The sequence below is a fragment of the Hyperolius riggenbachi genome, chromosome 5 (assembly GCF_040937935.1).
Source record: "Hyperolius riggenbachi isolate aHypRig1 chromosome 5, aHypRig1.pri, whole genome shotgun sequence".
Classification (NCBI taxonomy): Eukaryota; Metazoa; Chordata; class Amphibia; order Anura; family Hyperoliidae; genus Hyperolius; species Hyperolius riggenbachi.
In genome coordinates, this window is record NC_090650.1 from 89166725 (window position 1) to 89191581 (window position 24857).

A 24857-nucleotide genomic window follows, 5' to 3' on the forward strand; every position below is an offset into this window, starting at 1 on the left:
TGGAGGGAGCAATAATCATGAAGTACTAGTTAGGGTCCCAAATATTCATTAAAATTTCTATCTGCCCAAACATGGTACTGTATGTGACCTTTATGCGGTACAGTATTACACTGATGTTGCAATGTTTTAAAGCTTTATTTTACCTTTTACTTTTCTAAGTTGCATTTCTTAGAAACAGAGCTCTGAATAAAAAAGCACACTAAAAATAATAATATGTAAAAATGTCATTTTTGCAATTATAAATGAAAGTACCTATTGCAGGTGATGAAGGGTGGCCAGCTTGCGTACATGAAGAAGAGTGCAGTGGAGTGTCGCTAGTAGAATATCGGTAAAATTAGCAATATTCTACTACTGGATTCAGATAATCTTATCACACCTAAACTTATCACACCTAAACTTATCATGCCTAAACTGAGTTTAGGCATGATAAAGGGCTTTTCACCAGCGTGCTAACTGTTAGCACCGCTTTGTGAATCAGGCCCTATGGGTTCGATTCACAAAAGGGTGATAACTCAGTTAAAAGCTAAAAGCTTTGAGTGTGCTAACTAGGGTGCTAAGCAGTTAGCACGCCTAAAGCTTTTATTGATCACACGCAAAGTTTAGCATTGCCCGTAGCGAGTGAAACGCATCGTGCGAAGTTTTGAGCGCACCCGGTGCAACGTTTTCGGGCTACGCTTAAACTTTGCGCGCTAACTTAGCACGCTAAACTTTGCACACTCTAAAGGGCTTTAGGCTTGCTAAGGGGCTTTTAGGCATGCTAACTAAGTAAGCCCCCTTTTGTGAATCAAGCCCTATGTCTTTGCGGTGCATTTTAACTTAGCACACAATCTTTCCACAAAGAAAAATGCATACAGCAAAGTGTTGTGCGCTACAGATAAAAAAGCAAGAGTGATCCAAAACCCATTTATCAAAAATTGAAACATCACGATTTAATGATCCTTTCAAACTTACCACTAGGGCATCTCCAATTGTGTATCCCTGATCTCCCAATATCAGGAAAGTACCGTACCAAAAGCCTAGTCCATAAGAGGAATAAACAATGAAATACACAAATCCAAGGGCTAGCTGAGAAGCAATGGCTTTCTTGATTCCAAGCTTTTTGGCCTCTCCTAAGTTGTTTGTGTATCTAGAAACATGGTGGAACACACACAGTCAGCCAAACATTATTTACATATAGGTAATTGAGCAGCCAAAAAACAAGGCAAAAACCTTTTGATTTCTTTTTCCTGGCCACCAAATGACACCACAGTCCGTATGGAGGAGAGGACCTCTTCAGCCACTGCACCAGCTTTTGCATATGCAGAAAGTTCCTTGCTTGTCAGTGAGACCAGCATCTGATTGTAGAGGATAATAGAACTAATGATTAGGTACAAAAAAGCCATGTAAAAGTAATGTATGCAGGGCCAGGCCGAGTCAGAGACGAGAGAGGCTCCAGCCTCAGGGTGCAGTGTAGGAGGGGGTGCACAACTCACTCAGCTATCATTCCTCTATTGTGTTTGAAGCAGAGAGAAATAAGAAAAGGGGATACATGGCAGTGTCTACAAACCAGATAACCAGAGATAAAAATGTGTTCGGGGCACTGGAGCGCCTCTTAATCTAATGGCAATCAGTGTGTGACGGCTGGGTTGGGAGGGATGGGGGCGCACTTTGGTGTCTCAGCCTATGGTGCTGGAGGACTATGTCCTGGCTTTGAATGTATGTAAAGTGTGCTTCTCTTTGGCAGTACGACTACTGACACACGTCCCTCAACACACTTGTTTTGCTTTGCTGAAATCTGCAGTCTCCTGTGTAGAGTTTGCGTTGAAGTCACTAGTCACTGACTGACCTGATCTTCATGTGAGTGAATAATGCTGTGTTCAGAACATCAGGGTGCTGCGTAATCTCTAAACAGGGGCAGTCACGATGAGTACGGTGGGATGCCGACCACCAGATGAGTACAGCAGACACTCCTATGCCAAACCCAGGGACTGTTGTGGGGCCAGAGCTCTGGTCCCAGTCCTGATAATAAGTGCTGCTCGGATACCCCTTTTCAAAATCTGAATTGATTTGGATCCGGATACCCAGATATCCGATCCGAATCAGATATCCGAGTTTGAACTTTTGGAATCCGAATCGGATATCCGGACCCAGTATCCGGGGTATCCGGGCGGATTCGGATATCTGGATAGAAAAAACGGAAGTGGGCTTTAAATTGCTTTTAAAGCGTTTTTTAGGGTAAATGAGGCATGTAGCATCATGTTTTTTTAAAGGGAAACACTAATTGATGATGTGGGGACTTAACCCCCCCCCCCCCCCAAAACAAAAATGGTTGTCAATTAACATCAGGACTAGGTTCCAGACAGCGGTCATGCAGCCCACATTGTGTCCAAAGTCCAACCGCACATCTAGGACATGACAGTTTTCAGTCCAGACAGCTCCAAAAAATTACGCAGCAATTGTGTTTTGGGTTAAATATAGGTGGTATCAGCACAGCAGCAGTGGCCTGTGGCACCCTGATGGTGGGAGCAGCAAAGGCAGTTGGAGCAGGACAATGCAGCAGCAGCAGGTGTAACGTCTGCCAGGAGCATGCCGGACGTGGCACTTGGCAGTGGCACTTGGCACGTGGCACTGTCACGTGACACGTGCCATGTGACAAGCGCCACGTGCCACCTGCCACGTGTCAAGTGCCGAGTGCCACGTGCCAAGTGCCATGTGCCGAGTGACAGTCAGACAGCTGAGGAGAAGACACTAGTGCACACTAACTGTCACACTGCCACTGCTCAGCAGCACAGCAGTTCTGTAGTAAGCTAACACAGTAGTACTACTACTCTAATAACTAACTAGCACTGACTGCAGTACTACAGTACTAACTACACAATAACACAGTAATCCTATTCCCTAACCTATTCTGTAGCTAAGGCTAATAGCAGGCCAGCAGCTTGCCTGGTCTGTCCACAGCACAATAGTGTAGTGATAGTGAAGGTGTTAATCACTGAACAGCTTTAGGTTTATCACTGTATACAGCACTGGAGCATGTCTCTCAGTGGCAGGGCCGGTTTAAGCAACAATGGGGCACCAGGGCAAAATAAACCTGGGGGGCCCCCCCAACATATACCCCGTAACAAAAATCGGCATTAGGGGACCTTTTTTGCAGCTGGTATAACAGGGTGTGAAGTCCAAATCGGTCGGAGCTCCACATTCTGGCTATCCCAGCCTGCATGAGGGACAAGGGGTTAAAAAGTTTCAGGAGGGGGGACCCCACATAATTTTTTTTAAAAAAATGGGAAAATAGGAAAAAATGCCAGGGATCTTCATACAGCCATATTGCGGCTGTATAGAGATCCCTGGCCAAAGCGCTGCGGCTGCGTATAGACCCCCTGGAAACCCCATCAGGAAATTTATTGCGCTTTCGTTTGATGCATGTAAAATTACACTACCGTTAGGTTTGCTACTAAAAGTGACATTTACTGCATTTAAAAGTATACTTTTTTCCTTCGAAACTTTAAAATCGATTTTCTCAAAAACTTTAAGGTCTTTTTGAAAAATTGTTTTTTCCTCTTATTTCTAATGATCTCCTTAACATATCCTGCAAATTTAGTGTTTCTAGCATTTAAGGTGGATTTGCTATTAACCATTAAAGTCGGCAGGTTTTTAAATGTGTATTTTTTTTTTCCTTTGAAACTTTAAAATCGATTTTCTCAAAAACTATAAGGCCGATTTGAATTTTTTTTCCTCTTGTAGCCACTGGGGGCCCCTACAAACTCTGGGGCCCTGGGGCAGCTGCCTCCTTTTCCTTAATGGTAGCGCCGGCCCTGCTCAGTGGGCAGCGACAAGCAAGGACAATATTTCTCATCATGGCACCCCTCCTTATTATACAGGGGGGGGGGGGGGGGGGGCTGGCCAGGATTCATTTCTTTGATTGGGTGTTAGGGCATAGGCTGGGAGCCCTCTGATTGGCTCAATGAGGTCAGGAGGGGCTGGCCAGGGTTCCCCTCTGTGATTTGTTGCTAGGGCTTATGCTGGGAGCCCTCTGATTGGCTCATTGACGTCATCTTCTTAGTCACAGTATCTCAAGATTTGGATATCCATGGATATCCGCTGATATCCGGATTGCCTGACAACTATCCATGGATTGCTATCCGGATTTGAGCCCAGGTATCCGGAATCCGAATCCGGTCGGATAGCTGAAAAAGTTCGGATTATCTGGGTAACTCGGATATCCGAAATCTTGCTGAGCACCACTGCTGATAATTTGTTGGGTTCCCCCAACATTAAGAAACCTTCCTCCTTATGGTTCCCCCCACAGCCAGAAGTACCATCTTCCAGGGGTCATACCAAGTGTGAGCAGTATGATCTAATCCTATACCGTAAGAGTGCGGTCACCATCACTCTTTCATACCATTAAAAAAACCTACAACTCTAGCTCAAAACCTGACCTTCTCTATGGATTTAGTATGTTCACTCCGGGTTTGCATGTAACTCCTCTCATATCCCACAAAAATACTGCTTGGTTTCTTTTGCTTCATCTCTAAACAGACCTAGACTATGGAAGTGATATTAGACTGTCTGTGATTATGGAAAGGATGTTGATTACAAGTTCCTTGGAGGGACAGTTACTCAGAGATGGATTAAGATGTAATGGGGCCCTAAGCAAGGTAGTATATTTGGGGTCCTTTTGGTAAGCTGAAGTGGAGAGAGGTCAAAGACTCTGCTAAGTGTGTTCCTGGTCTTAGAAAACAGTAGTGTACCTCCGCAAAATGACTCTTAGGCCTGGCTCACACATAAATCTGCACATTTCTGACATCAGCTTTGCATCAGTTTTCTATCAGTTTTACCTGACTGGACTGGAAATGTACACTTTTTATATCTGAACACAGCCACATGGGAGCAATCCGTCGGGTGGATCTACACAACCTCAGCAATACTGATCCCCCCGCCAATCCCATAGTTTGAGCCGCTCCCCCACCTGCCTCGTGACATCATGAAAACGGCACTTGTCGTCCCCCCAACATAGACACACATCAGCGCAGCCCGGCCCAGCATTGTCGCACAAGGGGATCAGGTCCTGATCCCAGATGGGCAACAAAGGTGTGTATTATTATTATTATTATTATTGATTTATAAAGCGCCATCATATTCCGTGGCACTGTACAAAGTAAGAAACAAACATGGGGTACATAATACAGACAATGGTGTACACTAATATACAAGATACATAACTAGTGACAAAATACAAAGAATGATACAGCATACAAAATACAGAATTGGTAATGACAGTGATAAAAGTAACATGATGAATAAAATGTATAATGTTTTCCAAGACGCAAAAGGGGGAGAGAGCCCTGCCCTTGCGAGCTTACAATCTATAGGGAATGGGGGGAAACAAGAGGAGGGGTAGTATACGATAAAATATATAAAGGCAGTGTGTTTTAGGATACCTAGTAGGAGTGCAGTTTGGTCTTAGGACAAAGGAAAGTGGCCTAAGGTAGCGCATATGCTTGTCGGAACAAATGAGTTTTTAGATAGCATTTAGAGATAACAAAGGTTGTCGAGTGACGGATGTGTTGTGGGAGGGCATTCCAGAGGAGGGGTGAAGCGCGTGCAAAATCTTGTAAGCGTGTATGTGAGGAGGTGATTCTAGAGGAGGACAACAGAAGATCATGTGCAGATCTGAGATTACGATTGGGTTTGTATCTGGAGATTAGTGAGGATATGCACCGGGGAGAGAGATTGTGGAGAGCTTTGTAGGTTGGGGTTAAGAGTTTGAACTGGATCCTCTGGTTAATTGGCAGCTAGTGAAGAGCTTGACAGAGAGGGTCAGCAGAGGAAGATCGAGAAGAAAGATGAATGAGACAAGCAGCTGAGTTCATTACTGACTGGAGCGGGGCCAGTTTGTTAGAAGGTAGTCCACAAAGTAGTATGTTGCAATAGTCCAGACCGTCTGGACCAGACGAGAAATTATAAGAGCATGTATTAACATTTTGGTTGTGTCTTGAGTGAGAAAGGGACGGATGCGAGATATATTTATGAGTTGGAGATGGCAGGAGTTGGTTATGGAGTTGAGGTGAGGAATAAAAGAGAGAGAAGAGTCGAATATTACCTCCAAGCTCCGTGCTTTGGGAACTGAAGTTATGGGAGTGTTATTAACATTTATAGTTACTTCAGGCAGAGAGGTGGCCAGAGACGGTAGAAAAATTATTAGTTCTGTTTTACTCATATTAAGTTTTAGGAAGCTAGATGACATGAAGGAGGATATAGCAGACAAGCAGTCAGGAACACGTTTGAGGAGGGAGTTAAGGTCTGGGTACGAGAGGTACATTTGTGTATCATCTGCATACAGGTGGTATGCACCATAAGAGCTAGCTGGACTTCAGGTTTGGACAGTGAAGCTCTAGTATATGACAAATATGAAAATATGTAAATGACAGTTTACCAGTACAAAACAATGTTTACATAAACAGAGCACTTACTCTAGAACACATAGCTGATGATAATGCCATCAGTGGACTGGTTGACATATACACCAATGCCAGCTGCCACCCTTTCACTAGGCCAATCACTAGACCTGCTACGAAAGTGGCAAAATTTTGCAAAAAATGGCCGACTTTGTCTCCAATACCATCATTAATTTTATTTATGTCTCTATGGAAAAAGGATAGTCAACAGATTAGTATAGACTACGACACTACAATAAAAATGTTAAATTGCACTGTGATTGCACCCTTACTCTGTAAGACGGCTGTTGAGCTCTCCTGACTTGGTGACATCAAACCAGCTGATCTCTTTGGCCAACACTGAGTGGAAGAAGGTGCTCCTCATTCTCCTGGTCTGCCTCGCTGCAGCAAGAACCCAGAACGAGACTTGTACATATCCACAGACTAAAACACCAGCACCTATTGCAGCGTAGTACAAGGAAAACCTGGGGAGACAAGTGACAAGACTTAAATCATAGAAGAAACACTCCTCTTAATGACAAAAACATTTTGCATAGCAAATCTTTAAATAGCCTAAAGATTTGCTATTTAAAGAAAACATAAAATCAGAAAAACAATAAAAAGTTAGATACTGTCCTTACCTTAGTAGTAGCAAGCTCCTCCTATAGCCCACACACAGTTCCAATGCAGAGTCTCTTTGAACTTATCTGACAAAACTTTGACAAACAGGTTTCTTCTGGCAGAGCTTCCTGGCTGTGGATGAGCACATTCGGATTGGGCATGTGCAAGTAAGGTCCATGCATGCCCAGTGGAATGAAATGCTCCAGCATGGAAGAAAAAGCAGTGCATGAGCACCTTCATTATACTGGGCATGTGTGGACTTCACTTGCACATGCCCAATACCGTTGCACTTGTCCTCGGCCGGGTCTATAGCCAGAACATAAAAAGGCACACCCACTACATGACCTACTAGATGATTGCTTTAAGGCTAGATTCCCAGTGGTCAGTTGCATAACGCATGCATTATAATGACTGTGAAATGCAATGGAGACTGGACATAGACTTTAATAGAAAGCCTGCATGCTGCGAGTTAGAATAACATGATCCGTTACAATGCTGTACTGTGAACAGCCCCATAGAATTGTATGGGCAGTGAGTTGACATGCAGAATTATTTTGCAATGCAACTGATGCACTGTGGACAGATCCTAAGAGTTAATTTGCTAAAAATAGATTTTTACATGTAAAATATAAAATGATCTTTAAAGGAAACCTAAGATTGGACAGGAGGAAAAAATTATACATACCTGCCCCTCCAGGCAGATTGCTCGTTCACTGCCACCTCTACCGCCTCCTAGATCTTCCGCAATCAGCCCTGGTAAGTCCTCCGGTCTGGGGCATACTGCACAAGAGCTCCCATCGCATCCCTAGCGACGGGAGCGTGGCCAGACTGCACATGTGGCTACTGGCCCAGTGGCCCTGACTTGCCGACTTACCGGTGCTGATTGCAAAAGATCCAGAAGGTGGCAGAGGACAGCGTGAGCCTGTCAGGAGCCAATTTCACTGGCTCCTCACCCCATGACCACTTTGAGCCAGTCTCATTGGTTCACATTGATCACAGGGTCAGGAACTAATGAAACCGGCTCCTGACTGGCTCATAGAGGTCTGCTGTCATAGTGACAGCAGAACGAGTGAGCTTCAGTGATGGGAGAATGGCACGATCAGCGGTAGCGGCTAGTCCAGGCAGCGTGCCGTCGGGAAGCCCGGTTTTTGTACCACGAGTCTCAGGTCCAGCCAGAGACTGCTGGTACTGAAGTGGTTACACAGAAGTACACTTAGATTGATGATGCCCTTTGAACTGGATGTTTTCTTCCTGTGTCCTCTAAGATAGCCTTATTTTCCTTTGAGTATATCATGAGCTGTATAAATGAGAACCTTATGATGACTTGATGATGATATAATCTCTCCTGAACCAGATGGCTTTGCTGACGCAGTGCGATGAACATTTGGTACATTAACAGAGGCAGATCCCAGCACTTAGAATGATATCAAATAACCAGCTTCAGGTATCTATAATCTGCCCTCAATTTTATTTGGTCCATGTTTAGTGTCAGTGCGGACACAAAATCACAAATGCAATAATTGCATTACTGTTAGCGATACATTTTAATTTAGAAAATTTCTTGTAACTGGATCACAAGCTCCACATCTCATATTATGACATTTTATTTGACATTTCTAGTGGCAGATTTAAAGGGAACCTAAAGTGAGAGGAATATGGAGAAAGCCATATTAATTCTCTGTTAAACAATGCCAGTTGCCTGACTTCTACGCTGATGCTCTGCCTTTAATACTTTTATGTCACTAACCCAGAATGAACATGCAGATCATATGCTGTGACTCTGGTCTGACTCTGCTGGCTGCATGCTTGTTGCAGGCGTGTGACTCTAAACAGCTAAAGCCTAAGGGCCCTTTTACACTTAATCAGTTGGTATGCGTTAGTGTGCGTCAGTATGCGTTAGTACGCGTTAGTGCGCGTTGGTACACGTTTTTTCCATAGCAGTGCCTTGGTCAAGAAGATTTCAGTTAAAACGCGTTAGGTGTAAAAGGGGCCATAGGAAAACATGGGCATTACCGGTACTTTAAAAATCAGTTTTCTTTCAGTTATAACTGAGAACAACTGATTAAGTGTAAAAGGGGCCTAACAGTCAGTATGATGGCCAGGGAACTGGTATTGTTTATACAGCATGGGAATGAAGATGGCAGCCTCCATATTCCTTTCAATTCAGGTTCCTTAAACAAAAAAGTAAAAAGGGGCAACCTTTCCCATGTTCTCTGCATCATTAAAGGATAACCCTCATATAAATAATATAAAACATGTTTCCCATAGCTCTCAACTGTCCCTCTTTCGGAAGGACAGACCTTCTTTGGCAACACAGTTCCTCTGTCCATCTTTCTTCCTCATTTGTCCCTCTTTCAAGGCCGGTGAACAGATCTATGTAAATATGTGTATTTTTCTAGTGAAAATGTGTTTAACCATTTCAGCCCGCAGGTATTTTTTCACCTTATGGACGAGAGGAATTTTTACATTTCAGCGCTCCTCCCTTTCATTCCCAAATAACTTTATTACTACTTATCACAACACAATGATCTATACCTTGATTTTTCTGCCACCAATTAGGCTTTCTTTGAGTGATACATTATGTTAAGAATTATTTTATTCTAAATGCACTATAATGGGAATAATAAAAAAATTGGAAAAATTCATTATTTCTCAGTTTTTAGCCATTATAGTTTTAAAATAACACATGCTACCGTAATTAAAATTCACACATTTTATTTGGCCATTTGTCCCAGTTATCGCAACTTTACAATTATATCCCTAGTATAATGTATGGTGACAATATTTTATTTGGAAATAAAGGTGCATTTTTTTAGTTTTACATCCATCACTAATTTTTAGCCCATAATTTAATAATAATATGCCCTACTGACATACATATTTAAAAAAATTATTCCCCAAAGACTGTAGGTGTAATTTTACTATTTGGCCACAAGATGTCCCTGCTGACTACTTCCTATTCACATATAATAAGTATGCTATAGAAAGTAATTTGTTGCTACATTGTAACTAGAGAAGTGACGCAGGCATCAATGGATGCCTGCGATCACGGGGGTCTAGAGGGGAGATTAATGAATAGGAACTTTGTTCTCATTCATTAATCTAACGATCGGTGGCAGTAAGCAGTGGCGTGACTATCACGTTCCTGCGGCTGTAGCAGCTGCCACTGCGGACATGAGGCTCACATCCCAGCGGCAGAAATGGTTAATTAACATGTTATTCCCATCCTTTACATTGATATATTTCTTATTTTAAAATGTTAATATGAATGAAAATAAACCAAGAGATAGCAAGGACAATTTGTAATTTGAATTATAAAACAACATTTTTCTTATAAAACCTTTATGGTATGCAGAGCTGGGACAAGGTCCTCCAGCACCCAAGGCTGAGACACCAAAGTGCGCCCCCCCATCCCTCCCACCCCCGCCGTCACACACTGATTGCTATTAGACTAAGAGGGCCACAGGGCCCACAACCTCCCCAACACCTTAATATCATGTTATCTGGCTTGCAGTCACTGCTATGTATCCCCTTTTCTTATTTCTTTCTGCTTTATACACAATTAGGAATGACAGCTGAATGAATTGTGTGCCCCCTCCTACACTGCGCCCTGAGGCTGGAGCCTCTCCAGCCTATGCCTCGGCCCGGCCCTGATGGTATGCATGACTAGGGGTGTGCTGAAGGTGTGATTAGGGGTGTGGCAGGGGTGTGGCTTAAGTGTACCTCTTTCTTATCTCAAAAACGTAAGCGGGATGCCCTTCCATAGCAACATGCAGGCTGTGTTACACTGCGCTCTTCTATTTCTGAATCACGTTACTCTCATGACTTGTAGAACAGACCTGATTGCTGCTCTGTATTATACTACCTATTCCTGTGAATGCCCTTTTTTTCTTCCTGGGCACAGACAGGAACAGGAAGTGACACTCAAAAACACAGATGAGACCTCACTACAATGCACAAATACTGGGTACCAGTAGGAGTTTAACAGAAGAGGCATGGGTTAACTGGAAGACAGCATACATGGCAGAGCTGGTGTGCAGTGTACATAGTATACTAGCTATTCTGCAGATAAATAAGTGAAGCAGACATAAATCAAGGGAAGGGGTAGGTGAGGTGAGAAGGGAAGGGGCTGAAAAACAACACTGCTCTATGGCTGCAGGCTTACACTTTAATTAAAGTAGAGAATACATACTCTGTAACTTACAGTGTCATCTGCTCCTCTAGTGGCTTAAACTTTGCACAGACAGCTGTAAGTACAAAAGTAAAGCATAACCGTTATTAACCTTTACTTATAAAGGGCCAACATATTATGGAGTGCTATACAATAAACATAAAAAAACGACCGGTAAATATTTTTATAACAACAACAAAAATTTGTAAAGTGTTTTTCAAACATTATTACTTTGCAATATGGCTGGGTTCCCTTGCATTACTACATAGACTGGTTATATATGAAGTGACCTAAATAGGTATAGGAAGGAAGGAAAATATTTCAAAATTTGATCATTATGTGTGTCATGGTAAAAAAGGATGGCTGCACCATCGCTGTATAATAAAAAATAGAGGTGGATAAAATGGGGAAGTCATGACTTTATGAAGTCTCAAATTTGGTACATAAAAAAAACATCCTAAGTCTTAGACGCAAAATTAATGATGACTGATTGAGTGGGGCGCCCCTTTAATCAACTGGAATCTTGCTGTTTGAAATCTACTTATAACTATCTGTGACTTAGTGTGGTGTGCGGAAGAAAACAGTGTACTAAGAAGAACGCAGCCAGCTGGAGCGCAGAAGCACAGGAAGTAGAAGGAGCCGGAGCGCACGGAAGTGACGTCAGACTCCGAATCAGCTGACTCGTGGAGGTCCGTGGCATAGCCGCAAGTGGTGCGGCCGGCATATGCGAACGAGGAGACGCTACGATACTCCGCCAGATCCCTGTGCAGACACCCTCTGGATCCTGTGGAGAGAAACCACTGGGGGACAAGTGAGTAACTGTAGAGTGGATCATACCGCTTTTGAGGCTTATACTGCAGGGAATCCTTTGACCTCAGAGGTTTGTTGTGGCCATTGACTTGCACGGAGGAACTCTATTGCAATACAGTGTGAGATCACCACGGGAGGCACATCAGATAATAAGTCCCTGTGCACGGGGAGATCTTTTTGAGGACCCTCATAGGAATTGGTTGCATTGTGGTTCTTGTCTTGGAAGTGCAACTACAAATTTATGCATTTTTTCCTTTTTAAAGTTTTTTAAGGAGATTTTTTATATTTTTACATGCATATATATTTTTTCATCCCCCTAAAAGGGTCACCAGAGGATGTGTAATAGATGTGTATGAATCCAAATGAGTGCATGGTGGAATGTTATATATATGTGTAACACGTCTGTTTATTTGCTTGCAGACCTGTGGGAGCATATGTAACAGCGAATATACTGATATATATATATATATATCCCCTTTTCTTACTGATAATAAAACAGGAAACTTTTAACCTATATCTTGCGCTCCTTATTTAGTTTTCAGATTGATTTGTTTGTTTAGTGGGGGAAGGAGGTACCCCCACAATATAAGGTAGCAGCAGGAAATACTCTACATCTCTCTATCCCGCTATTTGGGTATTTTTTCACATATAGCGCCCCTTAATCTGTTTTTTCCTTTTCTGTGGCAAAATTAATGAAGTAAAGATCCAAGGTTGGCACCAAATGCACTAGTAGCCTCAAGTGGGGGGTTCTGTGCAGTTAAAGCACAACACAGTTCCCAAAAGAAGCAAAGGCAGGGCACCAATCCACAAATTCTGCACTTTAATTACTACTAATGAAAACACATACAGAGTCCAAGCAAGCAACTTAAATAGGCTTCGGCCTGACAAGCATTTTGCGAGCATTTGGCACTCCAGCCAGAAAATGGGTGTGGCCAAGCACCAGAATATGGGTGGGATCATGTGTGGAGCCAAATTTACATGAACTTGACAGCGGTCTAAGTAGGCCTGTTCAGCAAAATGTTGGATAAAGCCCCGCTCCATTAATTTAAAAAAATAAATGCAGCATCCTATGTAATAATTCCCGTGTCTCTGCATCCCGTCCCTGTGTCTGTGCGTTTGCGCTACTGCGCATGTGCCGCACGGACATCCGTTGGGACAGGGGGGAACATTGACATGCGACGGTGGTGGCGGTGACAGACCTAGAGCCCGTTTTTAAACGGGCTTAAGTCAACTAGTATCACAAAATAGGCAGTGTCACTTAATCATAACTAGGCAGAGTTACCTGGCTTCTATACTGGCTAGTTTGGCTTTCCGCTGGGTGGGCTGGCCTGCCGCCAAGGTTATCAGGAAATTCCCCCATAGCATTCCCTGACCTTCTAGCGGACACCCTCCCATGCTCCCACAGGCCTCCCATTTAGGCACCACAACTCCCAGCATGCCCTCATAGAAGAACCACAGCTCCCTGCATGCCCCCATAAAGGCAGCATTGAACTACAGCAACCAGTATGCCCACATAGAGATACCACAACACCCAGCATACCCCTGATTGAAGCACCACAGCTTCCAGCATGCCCACCATTGAGGCTCACAAATGACTCTGCCTGGGGGACACTTGGGGCACCCCAGAATAGATCCGGGGCATGTGCCACTGATCTTTGAGGCTAGCAATGCCTCTGGGGCACAAACTGGCTGTCAGGCTAAAGCCTATTGTACCTTAGCACGACAGGACCCTGTGTTGTCAATAGTAATTAAAGTGCAGAAGTTGTAGATTGGTTCCCTACCTTTGCTTCTTTTTCTGAACTAACTTTTTGAAGCACTTTACAGACAGGTATTCCAAATAGAGACTCTTAAGTATATTAATAACTTCAAAACAAATATACCAGTAATGTCTATATCTTGGTAATGCTCTTCAGAGCCAAGGTGTATTCAAAGGTTTTATCACTTAAATATATGAACTGAAATTTGCAAGCATGTGTCAGACATACTGCTGTGATTGAGGGCCCTTTTCCACTAGCGGCGTTTGCGATCCTGAATCGCAAAATCACAAACCGCTAGTGATTTTGAAATCGCTACGGTTTGCTTTTTAACATAGGAATCGCGGTAGGTAATTTCCACTACCGCAATTCGTTTTTGACTCGAACGCGATCGCACAGCGGAGCGATCTTTGCCGCGATTTTGCTATGCAGTGCATTGCATAGCAAAATCGTGAATGCAATCGCCGGGAAGTTTCCTGCATTTGCGATTCAGCAATCGCTAGCGTTTAGCGCGAACGCTAGCGATTGCTAGTGGAAAAGGTCCCTAAGATTTAACATATGCTTTTCAGTGAATACACTTACAGGAATTTTGCAGAGAAGAGTTGTAACATATGATGCTGTCAGTCATTTCCCCAAACACAATGTGCATTACAGGTAAACAGATGCCGTTTCCTAGCGCTCCAAGAGATCCTATAATCATGAACAAAACATCTAGGCCATCTGCAAAGCGAAACTGCAAAAAAATAAAAAAATATAAATGGAAGGAATAGGACAAGTCATGTTACACTTACTAAAAAGGATGTTGAAAACAAAAACATGTTCACGTCGTTCAGACTGCAAAACAGGTCTTTAAAAATATAGACCAATATCCAATAATCAATAACCGGTATCAGCTTCATGTTGGCAATAGAGATCAGGACCCAGCGTGAGGCTGGAGGATTTTTTGCCCTTAAAGGTCTTGGTTTAGGGCCTATTTCCACTCAGGTGCCACATCCGTTTCCAAATTAGATACAGCATCCACGCTGCTGCAAAGCGGCAAACGAATTGCTAAAGCTGTGCCATGGCTATTGGGATTTGGATGTGTGCTGCGGTAAACTGCAGCATGCCATTTAGACGGCAAGCCAATGACGGAATAGGCAGCGTTTCCCCGTGCGACTCAAATGCGGGGAAACACTGCGTATTCTCCGGTGTGGAAATGGGCCCTTATATGTCTGTAGGTACAGTGAATGGAATGATGATCTAAAACATGTTCCCGTTATCTGATGTCACTCTTTATGTAAAGAAAGTGTGAAAGACTAGAGGTGGCCCGAACGGTTCGCCAGCGAAAGGTTCCCGGCGAACTTCCGGGGCTCGCGATCGCAGAGAACCGCAAACTTTTCCGGAAGTTCGGTTCGCCCCCATAGTGCATCATGAGGGTCAACTTTGACCTTCTACATCACAGTCAGCAGGCACATTGTAGCCAATCAGGCTACACTCCCTCCTGGAGCCCCACCCCCCTAATAAAAGGCAGGCAGTGTCAGGCTTTCCACTCACTCGTGTGCCTGCAGTAATTAGAGAAGGGAGAGCTGAAGCAGACTGCAACCGAAGTTTTGAGGATGTTCGCGTTCGCGGCTTGCGCACCGAAGATCGGAGGTTCGTACCATCTATATGAAAGACAAGCACTAAGGGCTCAGGCACACTATAAATGCTTTTCTGAGCACTTTTAAGCCATCAGTGCTCTCGGAGAGCTTTTTAAAAAATACTCCCATTGACTTACATTAAAATTACGTTAAAATCGCAATCACGGATTGCAATTTTGCCATGATTTTAATGTAAGTCAATGGGAGATTTTTTTAAAAGTTCTCAGAAAGCGCTGATGGCTAAAAAGTGTTCCTGAGCCCTAAAAGTTGAGATCAGAAAAGGGACAGCTCCAGTCCTTTTAAATCTTAAAGGACAATTGATGATATCCACACTTGTTTTAAGACCCTTGCAAGACGGGCCCCCAGGCTGTGAGGGTCACCAGAAGTAGGGAAGGGAAAGGGTGCGAACATTGGGGGCCCCATAAAAGCTTTGCTGGGGGCCCCATGATTTGTAGATACGCCCCTGATCTTTACAGAGTTAAGGCTGTTTGCTTAATAATTTCCTTAGGGCCCGTTCACACTACACGCGTTTCCATATGCGTTTTGGAAACGCGTGCGGGGGGACCGACATGCAGGACATCAGACATTACATAGAGTGCAATGTCTGATGTTCACACAGCATGCGTACCGGACCTGTGCGGTCCGGGAACGCATGCTGCACGCAGATTTTACAAAAACGCGCGGCTGTCCCATTCACTTTTCAGTGATGGGATCAGCCACGCAACGCATACGAACGCGGACATGCGTGCGTTCGTACGCGTTGTGGTCCGCATGCGTTGCGGTCCGCATTTTGTAGTCTGAACGGGCCCTTAATCATCCTTACACACAACTACACCAGCTGTGATAGTGATATCCACATGCAGCTTATGGGCACCGCAATGCGGAGCAAAATGTCACCATGGCGTGCAAACTTGACCAAGTGGAGAGATTTTTTAACCCAACTCTGCAGAAACCACATATTTACTATTCCTGCATTGATAAAGTTTTTTATGCTACATGGGAAAAATGAATAGAATCTAAACATATACTCTTGATTTAAAGAGGAACTCTTACCAAGGATTGAATTTCATTCCAATCAGTAGCTGATACCCCCTTTTCCATGAGAAATCTTTACCTTTTCTCAGACAGATCATCAGGGGGCTCTGTGTGGCTGATATTGTGGTGAAACCCCTCCCACAGTGTGATGTCAGCACCTAGGTACTGACAACACACTGTGGGAGCCTTGTTGCATTGTGGGAAATAACAGCTGTTTCCAACTGCCAAAAATGCATCTTCTCTTTCCACCTTGCCAGCAGCAAAGATGTTGCCACGTGATAAATGTCAGAATGCAAATCAGGGAGAGGAAAGGTTTTACAATGGGCAAATTCTGATTAAATAATTTATAAATAATTATTGTAAAAATTATGCACTTTTTTCATTACTTTATTTTCACTGCAGTTTCTCTTTAACATTTTCCAGCTATCAATCAAGTGAAAAATTGACTATTTCATAGACTGTCAGGGCCGGGTTTGTACTCTTTACCGCCCAAGGCCACTGTCAGCAGCCGCCACCTCAAGTATATGTTGCCAAATGACCCCTCCCCTTCCCTCCAGTATAGGAAGCCCATTGACCCTTCCCTCCAATATAGGTAGCTAGATGACCCTTCCCCCTCCCTCCAGTATAGGAAGCCCATTGACCCTTCCCTCCAATATAGGTAGCTAGATGACCCTTCCCCCTCCCTCCAGTATAGGAAGCCCATTGACTCTTCCCTCCAATATAGGTAGCCAGATGACCCTTCCCCCTCCCTCCAGTATAGGAAGCCCATTGACCCTTCCCTCCAATATAGGTAGCCAGATGACCCTTTCCCCCTCCCTCCAATATAGGAAGCCCATTGACCCTTCCCTCCAATATAGGTAGCCAGATGACCCTTCCCCCTCTCTGCAGTTTAGGAAGCCCATTGACCCTTCCCTCCAATATAGGTAGCTAGATGACCCTTTCCCCCTCTTCTAGTTTAGATGATGATCCACCCTTTCCCTCCAGTATAGGTATCCTGATGACCCCTCCCCCTTCTCTCTAGTATAATGGCCCGTACTCACGGGCTGCAAATGTTGCCTGTCGCCAGCACACGTGAGCGTGTGGGCGACAGGCCGGCGACAGCTCCTCGCTAGGTCCCTCCGCGTACACACGCGGAAGAGGGACCAGCGGCGAGGCGGAAGCTGTCGCCGACGTTCCTCCTACCTCCACCGGAAGCTCTATATACTTTAATGGAGGTTGCTGTCGCTAGTCCGCGTACTCACGCGGACTAGCGACAGTTGCGGTGGAGGTGCGGCGGCGACTGTCGCCATGCGATTGAAACTTTCAATCGCATGGCGACATGAGCGACGGGCGACAGTTCGGGGTGCGCGCGCGTGCAACGGCCCATACTCACGGGCGACCTGTCGCCGCAACACGCGCGCGCCGCGTGTTGAGGCGACAAAAGTCCCTTTTGGGCCATAAGAAGCCAGATGACCCTCTCCCCCTTTCATATAGATAGTCTGATGAAGTATAAGTATCCAGGTGACCCCTTCCCCTAGTATAGCTTGTGTCACACCCGCCCTTGATCTTGTGGTGCCTATGTGGCCTTGGTTTACACCCAGCCCTGTAGACTGTGTGACCTCCTGTGACAGCCTTGTATCCATAAAGGACTTGTCATTTGGAGTACAGAAACCCACTGAAAGATGCAGCTATTTCCACAGTACCAGCAGTTTCCACCCTCACACACCAGAGCCCCGATCCAATGAACTTCATCCTGAGTTTTCTCCTTATTAATACAGTACATGTTAAGCCATCAGCAAGCAAGAAAATACTAAAAATAGGAGAAAAGTTAAAGCAAACCTGAAGCGAAAATACATTTATGAGATCATGAATTGTATGTGTAGTTCAGCTTGTTTTCCAGTACAGAAAGAGTTAAGAAACTTCAGTTGGTATCCATGCAAAAGAGCTTCTCTGAGCTATAGGACGCATCAGTCCAGTTTTATGAAGCAAGCCAAGAAACAGTGAGAGACAGCTTGAGATAAGGTCTCGCTGCAGGAAAGTTCAAAGGGTCATCGTTTCTGCTTTGTTTTATAGCTTAAAAGACAGAGTGTAGAACTGTAACAGAATGATGCGATGTTATAAAAAAAAAAAGCTATATGTATCATAACTGAAATTAAAAATATGAGATTTTTTTTGCTATTAATGTTTTATTTATTATCTGTAATACACATAGAATTCATTATATCATTAGGGTTTTTTTAGCTTCAGTTTTGCTCTGCATTTGGGCCCAGGTGAGCTATCATAGCAATATAAAAAGCCTCACATTCAGTTTTCAATCTTTGTCGATATCTTAAAAATCTTCAAAAATATAACACTGCATACCTGCTGGGCGGTCTGGACAAGCTCAGCTCGTCCAGTACCGCCGGAGCCTGCCGCTCAGGCCCTGCTGGGCCGATTTGGCTCAAATAAAAAGCAGCACACGCAGCCGGCACTTTGCCAGCTGCGTGTGCTGCCTGATCGCCGCCGCTCTGCGGTGATCCGCCGCGAGCAGCGGCGAAAGAGGGTCCTCCCAGCCGCCTGAGCCCAGCGTAGCCGGAACAAAAAGTTCCGGCCAGCGCTAAGGGCTGGATCGGAGGCGGCTGACGTCAGGACGTCGGCTGACGTCCATGACGTCACTCCGCTCGTCGCTATGGCAACGATGTAAGCAAAACAAGGAAGGCTGCTCATTGCGGCCTTCCTTGTTTATTCTGGGCGCCGGAGGCGATCGGAAGAACGCCTCGAGCGCCCTCTAGTGGGCTTTCATGCAGCCAACTTTCAGTTGGCTGCATGAAATAGTTTTTTTTTTATTAAAAAAAAAAACCCTCCCGCAGCCTCCCTGGCGATCTTAATAGAACGCCAGGCAGGTTAAAAAGATAGCAGTGAATGTAATTATTGTAAAAGATGTGCAATCTTGCGCTGCTAGGGCGGTAGTCAGGGATGGCCGGATAGGGGTCACACTTTTAGCTGCTCCTTTGAAGCCCGGCTGTCAGAGAGGCTTGGTCAAGAAAACAAAAATAGAGAAGGAGGAGCGCTCCATAGTGTAACAACGCTTTATTAGGATGAATTGCGCAAATAAAAATTCACTTACTAGATATAAGTTGAATACAGGCATGTAAAATCTTTAAAATCCTTCCTTGGTAGGTGCACCTCAAACTACCGTGGCCATCGGAGTCGAGAGGATCAGATGGAGTGCGACCCTGGATGCTCCCCCAAGGGAAAAAAGACGTGTGCTGGTTGCGTTATTACGCGTTTTGGCGTTCCACGCCTTCGTCAGATAACCAGCACACGTCTCCATCTGATCCTCTCGACCCCGATGGCCACGGTAGTTTGAGGTGCACCTACCAAGGAAGGATTTTAAAAGATTTTACATGCCTGTATTCAACTTATATCTAGTAAGTGAATTTTTATTTGCGCAATTCATCCTAATAAAGCGTTGTTACACTATGGAGCGCTCCTCCTTCTCTATTAATGTAATTATTGTTCCATTTATACATGTAACATGCTTACACTAATAATGATATATACTTACAATGCTTATTGGACCAATCATTTTTGTTTTCTCCTTCTTTTCTTCTTTTTCATTTTCTTCCCTTCAAGATTAAGATAAAACATTAACAAAGAGATCAAAGCTGGCCACACATTAGATGATTTTGGTGAGATTTAATGTTAATGTATCTAAAGCATAAGGCTGAACCACACTGACATTACAAAAATGACTCTCACAGGCAGGGGAGGACTGGCCAGGGGGGAAGGGGGGAGATTTCCCCCCAGGCTGCCTCTCCATTAATGATTTAGGGCTGGCCGATCCATCAACTGCTTCGATAATTATCCAATCGGATGAAAATCTGTGCCGCCACAAGCATGCCCAATCAACAATTTGACTTATTTCGGGTGGAAAGTAGTTGAATGTATCAATCTGAGATGCTGGGAAATCTCGGGCCGATGTATTCGTTAAGTGCAATAATAACAAACTATGTACGCAATGGAAACCCCAGCGTTTTCCCTCAAAATCTTTTATGTACCCCACGGTGCCTGTGCATTTATACTTTACCTGTCATGCTGTCCCTCTTGTATCCTTGCTGTATTTCTGCATTGGCATGACCATGTGACTACCGGTATATAGCACGTGGGGCGCATGTGACATCATTTTGGCTGGGGCTGCCATGAAACCGGGCCTCTAGTTTGTGTTTTCCCTCCAGGCCAAAAGGTCCCAGTCCTCCCCTGTGAGTCACAGGGGCAAAAAAAGCTTTATATGTGCATACAGTTTCCTAGATTTTTTGCGCATCTATTCCCCACCACTGAACATGGTTAGTAGTGCATAAGGCCAAAATACCTGGGTGTTTTTTTTTTTGGGCATAACATCCTAGCCATGTGACCTCTAGCCAACTGTTGTGCTATGATTTATATTTAATTTTTGTGCTGAAATCCTTTGTATGTTGCTGGTGGATATAACATGATGAGGTAAAAGCTTTCAGAAGAGAGGGAAGACTCCGCACGATGTCCACAGTGAGATGTAGAAAATACAGGACGGCTGTGCTGGTTTTACCTGATGCAATAAAGATTTGTATTTTCTACATCTCACTTTGGACATTTTGTGCAGAGTCTTCCCTCTCATCTGTCTGCTGTTTGGGTTTGGGTCGCCTGGCTCCTGCACTGTCTGGGTGGGCGGAGGTGAGCAGAGGTCACCACATTTTTCTGAGGTAAAACTTTGGTGTATAACAGCAAAGATGGAGTAAGCCATGTGGTCTGTTGTCTAAACAGGATATATTACAACTTCCTAATGTCCCATGACTACTAAAAATGGAGGTCACTGATATCTTGCATCTCTACCGATACTTGCTTTCCTAAAAACTGCATACTGGCACAGTGGCTTATCATCAGGCAGATAGCAAATGTATAGGCTATAAGGCTAACACACTGCTGCTCTTTAACTCCATTGAAAAAAGTAAGCTGTTAAAATCTTACAGAACCAACAGGTTTTGGACCAGTCCATCTCCTCATGGGGGATTCTCAGGGTTTTCTTTGTTTTCCTAAGCATTTCCTGAACAATTTAACTGCCAAAATAGTAAGATACCAGATAGCCTCACTACATGTTTGCCAGCTATTTTGTCAGTTGGACTTTTGCCATTCCAGAAATGCTTTTGAAAATAAGGAAAACCCTGAGAATTTCCCGTGAGGAGATGGACTGGTACAAAACCTGTCAGTTCTGTCAGATTTCAACTGCTGCCTTTTTTTTTCTTTGGAGTGGTCCTTTAACTACCGACAAAAACTAAAATCATCCGACTTTAATGCATTATCGATCAGCAAAGTATTTTAAGCCACGCTGCCAAGCTTTTCATAAAAGCCCATTTGTCTGTTACAGTGAACTTAGCAGTCCTCAATCCATCATCTTATTAATATTTATGTTGCATTTGATTTGGAATGACATCAGTGGAAAGTAAGATGTTTGGCACTTTCCAACTTGTGTTTTTTTTTCTTTTTAAACAGATCTCACTATGATTTATCATTCTTTTTTAATCATTTTGCTGGGAAACGTGTCTGTTTCAGTAACTACACAGTGATGAATGGAGCCTCCCCGCTGAGCTAGTTGTGTTTTCTCATCTACACTTTCCATTCTAGACATTTCCCTATACACTGGGGACATCCCGGCCTGGCTATCACCACGTGTGTCATTGTTATTAGACTGAAAAGCACTGTCGCTCTTATTGCATTATTGAATTATTTCCCCTGGGTTCCCTTCCACAAGACTTTTAAAGCAAGTCTGAAGCAAAAGACAAAACAAATAACTGCAGAGATAAACATGTCCACCATAGCACTAATCCTAAACAGAGCTTTCCAGGAATCCCATAGTCATAAGCTTGCCATACACTTAAAGGGACCCTGAGCAGAGCTTTAAAATGAAAATAAGCACTTACCTGGGGCTTCCTTTAGCCCCTGTAGCCCACGCGGTCCCGCGGCATCCCCCGGATCCCCTCCGTGGTCCTGCTGGTGATGCGGTTAGTGTGGGAAGTCATGTGCAACTGCGCATGCGTAGCCTGTCCACACACCCGGCTCAATCATGCATGCATCACAGTAAGCCTCCTGTGCATGCGCAGGAGGACTGAACTGCACATGCGCAGGAGGCTTACGAGGACATGTGCGTGATTGAGCTGGGTGTGTGGACGGGCGCAGTTGCGCACAACTTGTGTTGGTTTTGGTTCAGAATATAGGAAAATTGTATTGTTTTTGATTCAGTTTGTTACTAAACAGAATACACAAAACATAGCCCTTAAAGAGACTCTGAAGCAACAATAAATCATTATTTTTTTCCTGCTAGTTTGCTTTAGAACTATGAGAAGAGGTGAAACGCCGCATTCCAGCGGCAAAACGAGGGGTTTAGACCCCCCAAATCTCGGGGCAAACATCCACGACTTTCAAAGTCGTGGATTTTGCTGCCCGGGGAGGCAGAGCTTTGAGCTATAGCTCTGTCTCACTGAAGTCAATCTGCCCAGCCAGAAGTAGGCCTTTTGGCACTATTTAAATACTTTACAACATTTGCAGTTGAACATTTAATCAATAACAGCAGAACCCACAGTTTACACAATACCTTCTGCAATATTGGTTGGGTATGTTGTGCCCGGTAAGATGTTATTAACTGGCTGCTACTGTTATTATACAGAGCTGGCTTATCAACGCTAGAATTTTTACAGCTTACGCTTACAAAGGAGTGACTGTCCCTGGAGCAATTTAATTTGGAAATATTTAATATTTTACGTGTTTGCTTTTGTTTCTCATTGTGTTTGATTGTGAAGGTTCTACTTACGTCTTTTCTCTTTGGTTTTCATCCAGTAAGGACTCTGTTGTGGGGTGAATGTTGTTGATTTCGGTTTCTGCATCTTTAATGTCAGCCTTTCTTTTGTTTGAGTTGGGAAGCCAAGACAACCACTATAAAATACAAATAAAAACAAACAAAAACTAAGAAAAGCACATTTAATAATAGTGATTTCAAGAGGGCTTTTATGTGGTTGAGACAGATGCAATGTTCTATGTCACCTGAGGACTAATTCAATGCGTTCTAAAGAACAGCTCACAGAGAAGTTAGAATTAAAAAAAAAAGACTACAGGCAAAATCGGACAATTTTTGCAATGGTTAAAGCAATACTGAAATAAAGAAGAAGAAAAACAATTCTCCCTGCCCTGGGTCCACCGCTACCCCTCCCCCCCCCCCCCCCCCCCCCGTGGTATTATTTCGACCAACGGGTCGAAAACACCTTTGGGGGTCCTCATGTGCAGCACGGTAGCATAGTGGGCAGCATGGTGGCGTAGTAGGTAGCTCTTTTGCCTTGCAGCACTGAGTCCCTGGTTCGAATCCCAGCCAGGGCACTATCTGCACAGAGTTTGTATGTTCGCCACATGTCTATTTCCTCTGGGCTCTCAAGATTCCTCCCACATCACAAAAAACATACAGATAAGTAAATTGGCTCCCACTTAACAAAAAAAAAAAAAAAAAAGGCCCTAGACTACAATACATACACTACATGATACGTCCATAGACATATGATTATGGTAGGGATTAGATTGTGAGCCCCTCTGAGGAACAGTTAAGTGACATGATAACATACTCTGTACAGCACTGCGGAAGATGTGTTGGCAATATATGAATACTTACTATTAATAATAATAATATTAATTTACTGCATTGCCGATTACTTCCGAAGACAAACTGGTCTGTACTAAATCTGGACTTACGCATGCTCAGTACGGATACGCCCGTCTTCGGAACACTCATCCTTGTATTACTTGGTGATAAAGACTCAGTGAAAGGAAGTTGGACTATTCAGTATTTCATTGACCATCTCTATTAACAGGCATTCCAATATTAAAGGGGACCGTGCTGAGAAGTAAGCAATCCTCTCAGTTCATCTCTACATGTTTCTAGGACTAATGGCAAAGATTATTTCAGTGTGCTTACCTTGATTTTATACATACAAACATACAGCCACTCCATGGTGATCCTGACAAAGACTGTCAGATTGGCAAAGTTAGTGCCAGTAACTCAATTAGTATAGTACAGGACTGAAGTACGTGCTTTCGGGACCGGCTGTGTAGAGCTTGACTTGGGTGCCGCCATAGCACTAGGAGGACTTAACATTAGTTGAGAGGTTAGGGCTAGGGAGGAGAGGATAATTGTAAAGGGACAGCCAGTCAATGGAAAGAATGACAATAGTTACAATATATGTAATGTATCACAGATGATATTCTACTTTTGACTTTAGTTGACACCCAACTGGACTAGTGCTACAGTTGTACGTACAAGTTCTGTACATTGCACAATCTAGACCAAGCCTTCCTAACCAAGGGTTTAGTGGAAACCCAAGGGTCTGTGAAGAATCTGCAGGGGTTCCCTGGTATTCTTCCTGTACCATCTCCGACCCTGTTTGTGCCAAAATCAATGCTG

The 24857-nt window shown here is 43.9% G+C and overlaps 1 protein-coding gene and 1 long non-coding RNA gene across 7 annotated transcripts in view; one reads left to right on the plus strand and one right to left on the minus strand.

Annotated features, from left to right (window-relative positions):
- The window catches only part of LOC137518306 (ATP-binding cassette sub-family B member 5-like), a 232054-nt gene that overhangs the window by 200409 nt on the left and 6788 nt on the right, over positions 1 to 24857 (minus strand). For 3 of the 4 annotated variants that reach the window (XM_068235981.1, XM_068235978.1, XM_068235983.1), the window contains exons 2-6: positions 23223 to 23344; positions 19950 to 20010; positions 14352 to 14502; positions 11239 to 11281; positions 6707 to 6898 (exon numbers count right to left, since the gene is read on the minus strand). In XM_068235981.1, the coding sequence (XP_068092082.1) occupies positions 6707 to 6898; positions 11239 to 11281; positions 14352 to 14502; positions 19950 to 20010; positions 23223 to 23344 (569 nt within the window). Of the gene's footprint in view, positions 1 to 951; positions 1127 to 1209; positions 1335 to 6449; positions 6622 to 6706; positions 6899 to 11238; positions 11282 to 14351; positions 14503 to 19949; positions 20011 to 23222; positions 23345 to 24857 lie in introns of all 4 variants that reach the window. The other variant, XM_068235977.1, reaches the window with a different exon arrangement.
- Positions 1 to 24857, plus strand: part of LOC137518307 (uncharacterized) — a 67775-nt gene that overhangs the window by 12473 nt on the left and 30445 nt on the right. For 2 of the 3 annotated variants that reach the window (XR_011020784.1, XR_011020782.1), the window contains exons 2-3: positions 11768 to 12016; positions 20018 to 20073. This is a non-coding gene — a long non-coding RNA (uncharacterized lncRNA). Of the gene's footprint in view, positions 1 to 8388; positions 8479 to 11767; positions 12017 to 20017; positions 20074 to 24857 lie in introns of all 3 variants that reach the window. The other variant, XR_011020783.1, reaches the window with a different exon arrangement.